The sequence below is a fragment of the Otolemur garnettii genome, unplaced genomic scaffold, assembly GCF_000181295.1.
Source record: "Otolemur garnettii isolate 467f Iridium unplaced genomic scaffold, OtoGar3 scaffold00120, whole genome shotgun sequence".
In the NCBI taxonomy this organism is placed as follows: domain Eukaryota; kingdom Metazoa; phylum Chordata; class Mammalia; order Primates; family Galagidae; genus Otolemur; species Otolemur garnettii.
The window spans coordinates 6,215,452-6,225,593 of record NW_003852515.1 but is presented as its reverse complement, the minus strand read 5'-3'; the positions used below and the strand labels follow the sequence as shown (position 1 = coordinate 6,225,593).

At 38.1% G+C, this 10,142-nt stretch overlaps 1 protein-coding gene across 4 annotated transcripts in view; it reads left to right on the top strand.

Annotated features, from left to right (window-relative positions):
• The first annotated feature begins 331 nt into the window (after nt 1–331).
• Nucleotides 332–10,142, top strand: part of CDK8 (cyclin dependent kinase 8) — a 145,237-nt gene continuing 135,426 nt past the window's right edge. For 3 of the 4 annotated variants that reach the window (XM_023517755.1, XM_012810013.2, XM_003797628.3), the window contains exon 1: nt 332–1,002. Coding sequence is in view for 3 of the 4 variants with exons in the window: in XM_012810013.2 (XP_012665467.1) it covers nt 875–1,002 (128 nt within the window). In the remaining variant the exon portion in view is untranslated. The remainder of the gene's footprint in view (nt 1,003–10,142) is intronic. The other variant, XM_012810014.2, reaches the window with a different exon arrangement.

Sequence of the window (10,142 nt, the reverse complement as noted above, 5' to 3'; positions counted from 1 at the left end):
GGAATTCTCATCTTGGACTACTAATCCCATCACTCAACGGCCCCATATTCCCATCGTACGGGGTGGAGTCGTAGAAGGGGCGGCAACAGCGGCAGCGGCGTCCGAAGCATTGTGGGCATGGTAGTCTGGGGCGCGGCCACCGCTGGGGCTGGTCCACGTGGTGCATTTAGCTGCCGCTCTGGGCAGTAGCTCTGTCGCTCTCTTCACACGGTCTTAGGGGGTGAGGGCGCCAGCAGGGGCGGCCAGGCGCCACGGGAGCCGGCCGGAGTGTGGGCCGAAGGCAGCCCGAGGCTTCGCGACGTTTTTGCGACAGCCGCGGCCGTGTTCCACCAGTGCCCTCCCTCCTCCTCTCTCTGAGGAGGTGCCGGCTGTTGTGCGGCGCTGCCTTTCTGTTTGAGTGTATGAGAGAGTGAGTGAGTGAGTGAGTGAGTGTGAGCGTGTGTGTGTGAGAGAGGGTGAGGCGTGAGTGCGCGTGTGAAAGGAGAAGAACCCGCCGTGGCCGCCCCGCTGCTCCCACCGCAGCGGGAGCAGAACGCGCGGCCGGAGAGAGCAGGACAGCCGGCGCCCAGGGAGCCCGCGGGGACAAGGGCAGAGACACCCGCTCCCCACCCCCAGCCCTCCTCACTCAGCTCTCCTTTGCCCGGGGAAACAACCCCGTCCCCTTCGGCCGGCCTCTGCCCTGCCGCCCCTCTGGATGTCCCCGGCGCTCCCGCGGGGCCTCCTCCTGGTCTTGCCGCATCAGTGGGGCTGGTGCTGCGGCTGGCGGGTGTAGAGCGGGCGGGCTCCCGGGGGCTGCGGCTGCCGGTGCTTCCCCGGTCCCCACCCCTGCCCCCCGGGCCCCCGGCCCAGCTCCCCGGCCTCGGAGGCTGTGACAATGGACTATGACTTTAAAGTGAAGCTGAGCAGCGAGCGGGAGCGGGTCGAAGACCTGTTTGAATACGAGGGCTGCAAAGTTGGCCGAGGCACTTATGGTCACGTCTACAAAGCCAAGAGGAAAGATGGGTGAGTGTTTCTGTCCGTACTGGTGTCCGCGCTGGGCGGCGCTCCCGAGGCGGAGGCAGGTGGCCCAAAGGGAAAGTTGGACTCTGGGGTGCCAGGTTCTGACTTCCTTGAAGCCCGCATCTGTCTCCGCTAGCTTGGCTTAGGAAGGAAGTGGTCGGTGTACCAGGGAGTCAAACCCTCAAGAAATTCTGCATGCCGCATCTGCGTTGTACTGTGGTGGTGGTAAGGAGAAGGGGCCTCTACCCTACGGGCTGTATATACTGTTCGAGGATTAAAAAATCATTATGAAACGCCAGTTTAAGTGATTTTTCTTCCCTTTGGTTGATTTATCCTGATAGCCTTCTGGGGATTTCCTTACTTGCCTCTGGAGTGTCATCCATCAGTCTGGAAGGGAAGCTGTGATCCTTTCCCCCACCAGTTTGTGATCGATTTGTTATCAAATTTGGATTTTATTTGGGGAAAAGAAGGCAGCAAGTAAACGTGGTTCTAGAGAGTTCCTGATAGTGATCATCTGCAACATAAATGTTGCAGTTGCTATTTAGATATCATTAGCTGTGAGTTTTTACATAGAACAATGGGGGTTTGGTGCAGGATGGGTGGTGGGGGAAAAAGGCAAGTGACAAATAGGGGCTATCTTGTTCAGGCTGTTTCCCCCATATTTAGGAGCTGGCAATGAACTTTAAATACTCTTTGCTGTAAATATTCTTCCCTAGTAACAACTTAATTAAATCTGTGACTGATAATGCTCCCAATTTAGTTTCTTAATAGGCAAGTGAAGTGTTCATTTGTTTCTTTGTCAGTAGATGAATGTCTTGTAACATGAGAAAAGAGAAGGCAATTCTTAGTTGAGGACAAATATATTTTATTAACTCCTTATTTTCCTCGTGGATAGGGAATTATTTGAAAGATAACATCAAAGCTTATTATATAATCTTTGGGTTTTGTTAGAATAAAGTAGCTTTATTTGAACATCCCTGTTAGTTTGGTTAGCTGCTATTTAATGTTTAAAATAATTACTTGAAAAAATTAGGTAGGATGTTCAGAACTACATTAGCACTAAAAAAAATGAAGCCATTCATAAAGCTGAAGTAAGTTCTCTGGCTATGGAGGGGATGAGGGAAGGTGGCCATATTTATAAATACTTTAGTATTCTGGATGTTGGAAAAGGAAGTGTATGTTTATTCAACAATTTTTCTTAGAATTACTGAAATGTCTTTCTAAAATAATTTAAAATGGACTCCAAGGGGAAGATAGTTCCAATGAACTTGGAATATGTATATCTATGCTTTTGTGCAACAGTAAAACAGTAAAAAAAAATTGGCAAAAGGTAGAAATTTGAAATCTTGATACTGGATGCTGCATATATTTGAAAGTACTTGTAGCAGAATGGATAGTCTGGTGACATTTGAGAAATCAGTATCTGGAGCTACTGCTGATTCTGTTGTTGTCTAATTAGACTTATTGTAGTTTTACTCTGTAATGACAGATATTTAAAAAATGATCCTTGTTGACTTACATATTTTTCAAAAGCCTTAAACCATATCCCCATCCCCCAATATTATGTAATTTTAGACATATTCATAAAATCCTCAGTTCCCCATGAGATTAGATATTGTAATACATTTAACCAATCTGTCATGTTATATAAAACTCTAATGCCTTTAAATTATTTCAAATCGGTATGAAAGAAGCCAGTTCTATTTTCCTAAATTACCAACTTAAGCTAATAAAATATGCAAATTTGTTTTAACTTTGATTTTATGTTTGACGTAGTATTAAAAAATTGTAATATTGTATCTTGGCTGGAGGTACTTTTAAGCACCTTTTGTATCTCTAGTCAGGTTTTAATTTTACAATTGAAAATATTATGGAATTATACAATTTCAAATTATCTGAAGGTATAGTGTTTAAGTATTTCTTAGTTATTAATGATAGCTGAAAAATAACATTCTATTTTGGAAAAAAGAAATTTTTATTTGTATCCTTTGGGTTTGTTTTCCAGCAGCCTTTAATGATTCTGTTTATATGATAAAGTTTTTTTTTTTTTTATGGATCAAATATCAAGAGCGTTTTAAAATTATTTGAAGCAGTGTTTGTTTTCCAGAAGGAAACACGAATTTTTTGGTTTGGCTTCTTTCTTATAACCTCGCTCTGGTAAAATACCACATAGTATTTATGAGATTATTTTGATCTTATGTCAGTGAAATGTAATTTAATTCATTTTAGTCATAGTAAAATAAAATTTGTGGCTGTTTATCTTTTATAATAAGATGATGATCAAATGATTTGTTTCTAGTATTGATTTACTTTCATATTATATATTCTGCAACTGTAATTTCAGAGTTCTACAGGAACTCTGCTACTAACGCCTTAAAAGAGAACCCTGAGAGTTACAAGAAAACAGACTGACATAAATGAGCTTTGTTTAGATGTATTTTACTATTAAAATGAATGTATGTAAATGTTGTGTCCTTTAAATTGTCCAGTGAGCATAGAGCGTGCCTATGATTGGTAAAAGAATTTAGACCAGAGGAATTAGCTTAAATTATTAAGTTTTAGGTAATAAAAAAACTTGAAAGATCATTTCTTTGACGGAATGAATTAGTAATAATGATGAAATCAGTATTTTAAGGAATGTAGGAAAAGGAGAAATACTTGATTTGAGGCATGATTATGTACAGGAAATAAGAACCTTTTATAATTGTGTTAATTTCAGGTTACAATAGAGTTAAAATGTACAATAAATTTTGGAATTAATTTGTTTCTACTTATGTCACATAAATGAGAAGGAGAGTGTTCTTGTGTCTAAATATTAAACGAGTTCTCAGTGGGAAGCAAGGGGAATTCATTTTCTTTCTGAGTTAGTTGTATCTCCTCTTTGCAGAATTTGGGCAAACTCACTTTGTTTGAAAGAACAGAAAACTATAAATATGTCAGAAAACAATTTGTGTTTTTAAATTCTAGATTCTCAATATAGGCATTGGGCATTTGTATAATTTAAAATATCAGTTTGGAATATGACTTTTTTCTACAAAAAAAGGCAGAAGAATTTCCTTGAACAGGGATTTTAGTCATCTATAATTTTATGTTCAAAAGAACAGATAATATATAATTAAAATTGTGTATGTATTAAAAATAAAGAAAACTTTCTTTGGGGCTTATTTGTGGAAATGAGGTTAGTAGGCAATGATAATGATAATAATAGCTAAATTACTAAGTAATTAAGTACTAGGTCCTGGGCAGAGCACTTTATATCCATCATGTTTAATCTTCCCAAGAACTGTATCAAGTTGATTGTATTATTTTTTAGTTTTACAGGTGAGGACATTAAGGCTTAGGAAGGTTATACAAATTTGCTGAAGGGTACATGGCTAATTGAATGTCAGCTAGGATTAGAGGATTAGGAGCAGGTTTTTTATTCCAGAGCCCATGCTCTTAAGTAGTATGTTTCATGTAATTAATATATTAGGTACATATAAACAAAGATGGGGAGTTTGATTTCTGGTGGGTCATTTAGGAATCCTGAATGCCTTATCATAAGACTATTTTTTTCAATAAACTGATATACTTTTTGGGTACATTTCTGAAGGGCCCTGGTTTTCTTAAGTGCTATAAAAGTATGTATGTAGATATTTGGGTATGTCTGCAGTATAAACACACACATATGCAATTATATACATGTATCTACAGATGTATACACGTATGAGTGTGTAGGACCAAACTCAAATGAAAGGCAGTAGGATATAAAAGCTCTTCATCCAGTGAAAAGAACTCTAAATTCAGTTTTAATTCTTTATGATCATGACTTGTTTAGAATTCTTTATTTCCCCAAAGGAATCTGAGAAGAACAGATCAGAATCCCAATCCTCATTTTTTCCTTCTGCATGTTGCTAAACCATAAATCTACATTCATTTTAATTTAAGCATTTCTTTAGATGTCAGAACAGTCAAATACAACATGAAGTAAGTTACTTAAATTTTGTATGTTTAATAAGGAGTTTTCCTCATAACCTTCTAAAAATGTGATGGAGAGACAAGAGAATATGGTTGGTCCTCTGTGTGTATCTTCAGATTCTGCATCTATGAATTCAACCAACTGAAGATCCAAAATATTGGTTAAAAAAAAAAAAACAATGGGTGCATCTGTTTTTCCCCCCTCATCATTATCCCCTAAAAAATACAGTATAACAACTATTTACATTGTATTAGGTATTATTAATAATATGCAGATGATTTATTTAAAAAGTATACAGGAGGATGTGCATAGGTTATTTGTAAATACCACACCATTTTCTATAAGGAACTTCAGCATCTGAGGATTTTAGTAATGGGTGGTGCCCTGGAACCAGTCCCTCCATGGATACCAAAGGACATCTATATTTACTGTGTACTTTTTATCCTTTTGCTGTTGAATTTATCCTCCTTATATATTCTGTGCATTCAGATCTGTTTAGGTCACTTTGGAACTTTTGTGAATGGGTCCCATTTTTTAGTACCAAGCCTTGCAAATTAATTAATATTCAGTTTGTTTATGTGAGTTATTACTTTCCCCATCTTTCAACATTTAAAGAAATCCATTTACTCATTCATTCAACAAATATTTATTGGATCTTTCTATGTGCTAAGCACTGTCCAAGGTATTGGGAATGCAAAGATGAATAAAATATTCCATTATTTGAGGAGATGTCTGTTGTAAAGAAACTGTTGCAATTTAGTGAGCATTATGGTAATTAATACAAGGTGTTGTTGGAACCCAGAGAAGTAAGTCTCTACCTGCCTCGTGTTTTCAAGGAAAAACCTTCAAAGATGGCAACATTTGATTTGAACTTAGAAGATGAAGATGATTTCATCAGAAAGGGCATTCCAAGAGGAGTAGAACAAAGAGGGATCCTTCTTTTTATTGTGTTTTCTGCAGACCCCAGTAAATTATGTGGGCTTGAAATATTTCTTCTGGGCTAAGCTGGACTCCCCTGGTGCTTGTCTATAATCCTAGCACCCCAGGAGGCCCAGGTGGGCAGATCCCTTGAGCTCAGGAGTTTGAGACCAGCCTGAGCAACATAATGAAACCCTGTCTCTACTAAAAATAGAAGAAAATTAGTGGAGTGTTGTGGTGGGTGGGTGTAATCCCACTTACTCAGGGGGCTGAGGCAGGAGTATCTCCTAAATGTGGAAACCTGAGATTGCTGTGAGCTAGGCTGTCACCATGGGACAACAGAGTGAGACAGAGTCTCACAAAACAAATAAACAAAAACAGAAACTTTTTTCTCTCTGTGCCTTTTCTCTCACCTCATTTTCCCTAGCCAGCATTTTTTGAGTTCTTGCTATAACATGGACATGTACTACTAATATTCCATTGCAGCCATTGCACGTGGTGGGGTATTTAGCAGTAGGTATAAATTTATCAGCATGTACTGAACACCTTAATTGTGTACATAGGTGGTTTTTCATAAGAATGTTGGCCATTCAGTATGAGCAACTTCTGAAATCCAAATGTCTGCTTTGAGACTTTTTCTTGTGTAAAACTGCCATGGAAGAACTCCATTTTACTTGTGGCTATGGATTGCAGATGATTCTGTTTTGACCTCACCTCCTTGAGGAATAGGGAGTTAGAATTTTCTATGCTAGAATTTTTTGAGATGGTGGCAGTGAAAGTTTGGAGGGGGAACAAGTTCCTCTACCTAGGGTTTAGAAAGTAATGATATTTCTCTTGTTGGGGCTCTGATACATGGAAAGGTGGTGGTGAGGACAGAGCTTCTGGCACGCTGGGTTTCAGTTAGAAAAGCAGACATAATGAAAAGTTTTAGTAAATTATTTTAGGCCATTTGCAAACTTAATTATTTCTCTGCAAAAATGTATTCAAATTCTGATTTACAAACATTCAAAATGTGACACATTTGTTAGAAGGGAACTGTATATGCCAAATCAGTGTTGATAAATATATATTATTCCTTGTGACTGGTGTCATCTTTCTTATGCCTTTCACTACTGAATTTAATCTTCACTGTCTCTTTACTCTTTTTCTGTTGTAGCTTCTGGAGAATGAAAATCGTATTGTCCTTTCCTTCTTCAGAACAATTTATAACTTCTTTCCTTTAGATAGGCCTTGGTCCTCTCTTTGTTTCTTAGAAATTACTATGAGATCTTTTGATTTTGAATCTTTTGTCACCTCAAGGCAGTACTTGATGTTGTTACTAAATGGTGGCTTCACCTGTTATTTTCACTTAATTAATACTTAAAGACTTTTTGGCATCATGATTCTCAATATTGTTTAATACGGTACTGTCAAAGTTCCCAAATCAGTCCTTGCTGTAGTAAGCTGCCTTTACTGTTAGAATTACATCATGTCTGTCAGATACATTGTGGCAGAAAAAATGCTGAGAAACCTTTTTTAAAATCGTGATTTAAAAAGCCACATTCCACAAAATTTACCCTTTAAAGTATGTGATCAGATCAGTGGTTTTTAGTATATTCATGCTCTGCAACCATCACCACTAATTCCAGAACATTCTTGTCACTCCAAAAAGAAATGCTATACCCATTAGCAGTCACTCCACATTCCCCTCTCTCCTAAGCTACTGACAGTCACTAATCTACTTTCTGTCTCTATGGATTTGCCTATTCTGGACATTTCATTATAAATGGAGTCACGTAATACATGGCCCTTTGTGTCTACGTTCTATTACATGTAGAACATGTATCAGTACTTCATATCTTTTTATGGATGAATAATTTTTAATTGTGTGTATATACCACATTGTTTAAACATTCATCAAACATCAGCTGGATGTTTGTTTGCACTTTTTGGCCATTCTGAATAATGCTGCTGTGAACATTCATATGTGTGTTGTTATGTGGATGTATGTTTTCAGTTCTCTGGGTATATACCTGGAAGTGCAGTTTCTGAGTTACATCTAAAACAATTGAGAACCAGTTTTGAGTGACTTTACATTGACTCTGGTATAGGATTAAATTTTTTGTCTTTTGTCTGTAAGACCTGACTAGCCTACCTTATTCCAGGACAATGATCACACCATAATCTGTTGCAGTGATCCTGAAATATAGTTTCATATAACTGCTCCTCCTCTGTCAAGTCAGACCACTCTGACCTTTTTCTCAGGTAGCACCTTGTGCTGGAATTATTTTTCCTCTAGCCGAAAAAGATTCTAACATTCAGCCTCAGAAACCCTAACTACTTTATTTTAACATACAAGTCTAATAATTCCCTCTTCGCTCATCACCCCACAAAACATAGTTAGTCCTTCATTGATATATTATGTAACTGCTTCAGCGTATATGTGGTTAATGTTTATATGTCCTTTGGGTCTTTCTGGTGAATGTTTATGGGTTAGATATTATAGATTTCCTCTAGGGCAATTATATTGTGTTCCCTTCAGCTCCTGGCACGTTGCCAAATGTTGAAATGCTGACAGGTATTTACAGCAATTTTGTGTGTCTTTGTACTTGAAATTTGTATTTGAAAATCTCCTAGATTTGCTAAAATTAAAAACTTCAGGCACATTATGCAAGAGTAGGAAGGCAATGCCTTGTAAAAATACCAAATGGAGCAAAATTGATGGGCTGGCTGTATTGATACCCTGAACAGAAGTGAACAAAATCAAATGTTAAAAAGCCAAAGGCAAACTTTGTTTATTGGTTGAATCCAAATGGAAGATCTAGGTGTTTGAAAATTGAGCCACTAGAAATAATAAAGTATTTTTTTGAAATATACCTTGTAAGTAAATTTTTTTTAACTGGGAATCAAACCTATATTTTTAAAATTAAGGAACATATAATTAGTTTTTGAACAAGAGTTGGCATTTAACTTTGTTTTTATACTCCTTATTTTATATAGCATGATTATTTCATATTTGAAGTTTACTTCTGTGAATAAAACCTCATTTAGGTTAACTACTACTCAAGGTTATCTCAGTTACTTATAACACTAGACAATTGAAAAACTAACTGGGTATTGTGGCTGGTGCCTATAGTCCCAGCTACTTGGGAGGCTGGGCTAAAAAAAAAGAAAGAAAAGAAAGATATGAAGCTAAGATGGTATGTTGAGAGAACTGAAAGAAATTCAGTGCCAGATCATGGAAGGGAGAAAGGGGTGGAGTTAAAAATATAAAAAAATAAAGTTGGATAAGTAAGGCCATTATTGTAAATCATTTATGGACTTTATTGTACTATTTCTGAAGGTGGTGGGAACCTTTTGTGGGATTTTAAGCAGGTAGCAATAAATTTAGATTTCTCATTTAAAAGGATTGCTTGGCAACACAATCAGAATGGCTATAGGGAAGTGTGTGGGTAGGAGAATGCAATAGTAATCCAAGTGGGAGATGCTGGTGACTTAAATTAGGGAGGTGAGAGAAGATGAGGAAGAGAGTCAATAGGACTTGTAGACATATATGTGAGAGACAAAGGAATGACAAGAACCAAGGGTAATGCCCCGGTTTCTGGCTCAGGCAGCTGTATATTGCCATTCTCACATAGAAAACAGGAAGAAGAGCAAGTTTGAGAGCGAAGAGGATTGAGTTTTAGTATATTGAGTTTAGGTGAGCTATTAAACACATTAAGAAGAAATGTCCAGTGGATAGATACATGAATGTAGTACTCAGGAGAGGAATCTGGATAGAGATGGACTTTGGAGTTACCAAGTACTTGGAAGTTGTAGCTTTGAGTGGTGATGAAATGGCCTAGAACAGTGGTTCTCAACTTGTGGGTCACGACCCACAGAACTCTAATAAAGGGCTACAGCATTAGGAAGGTTGAGAACCACTGGCCTAGAGAGAGTATGTAGACTGCAGCAGTGTCCGACCTGTGGCTGCATGCTATTTTGTGAGAACTTTTTTTGCACATCCGTGTCAGATATCATGAAACATTTGCAAACCTTTTGTGTGTGTGTGTGTGTGTGTCAGTCAGCTTTCATTATTAGTGTTTGTGGATTTAATGTGTAGCTTAAGACATAGCTGCTTCTTCCAGTGTGTGGGAAAGGGAAAAAAAAGGTGGAAACCTCTGACATTGTAGAGTGAGAAGAGAGCCTAGGCCAGTATAGAAAAAGAGATGTTTACCCAAGAGGCCAAATAGTTGAGTCGAGAAGAGAAGAAAACGCAAAGTTGCTCTCTGTGCAATAATAATTATGT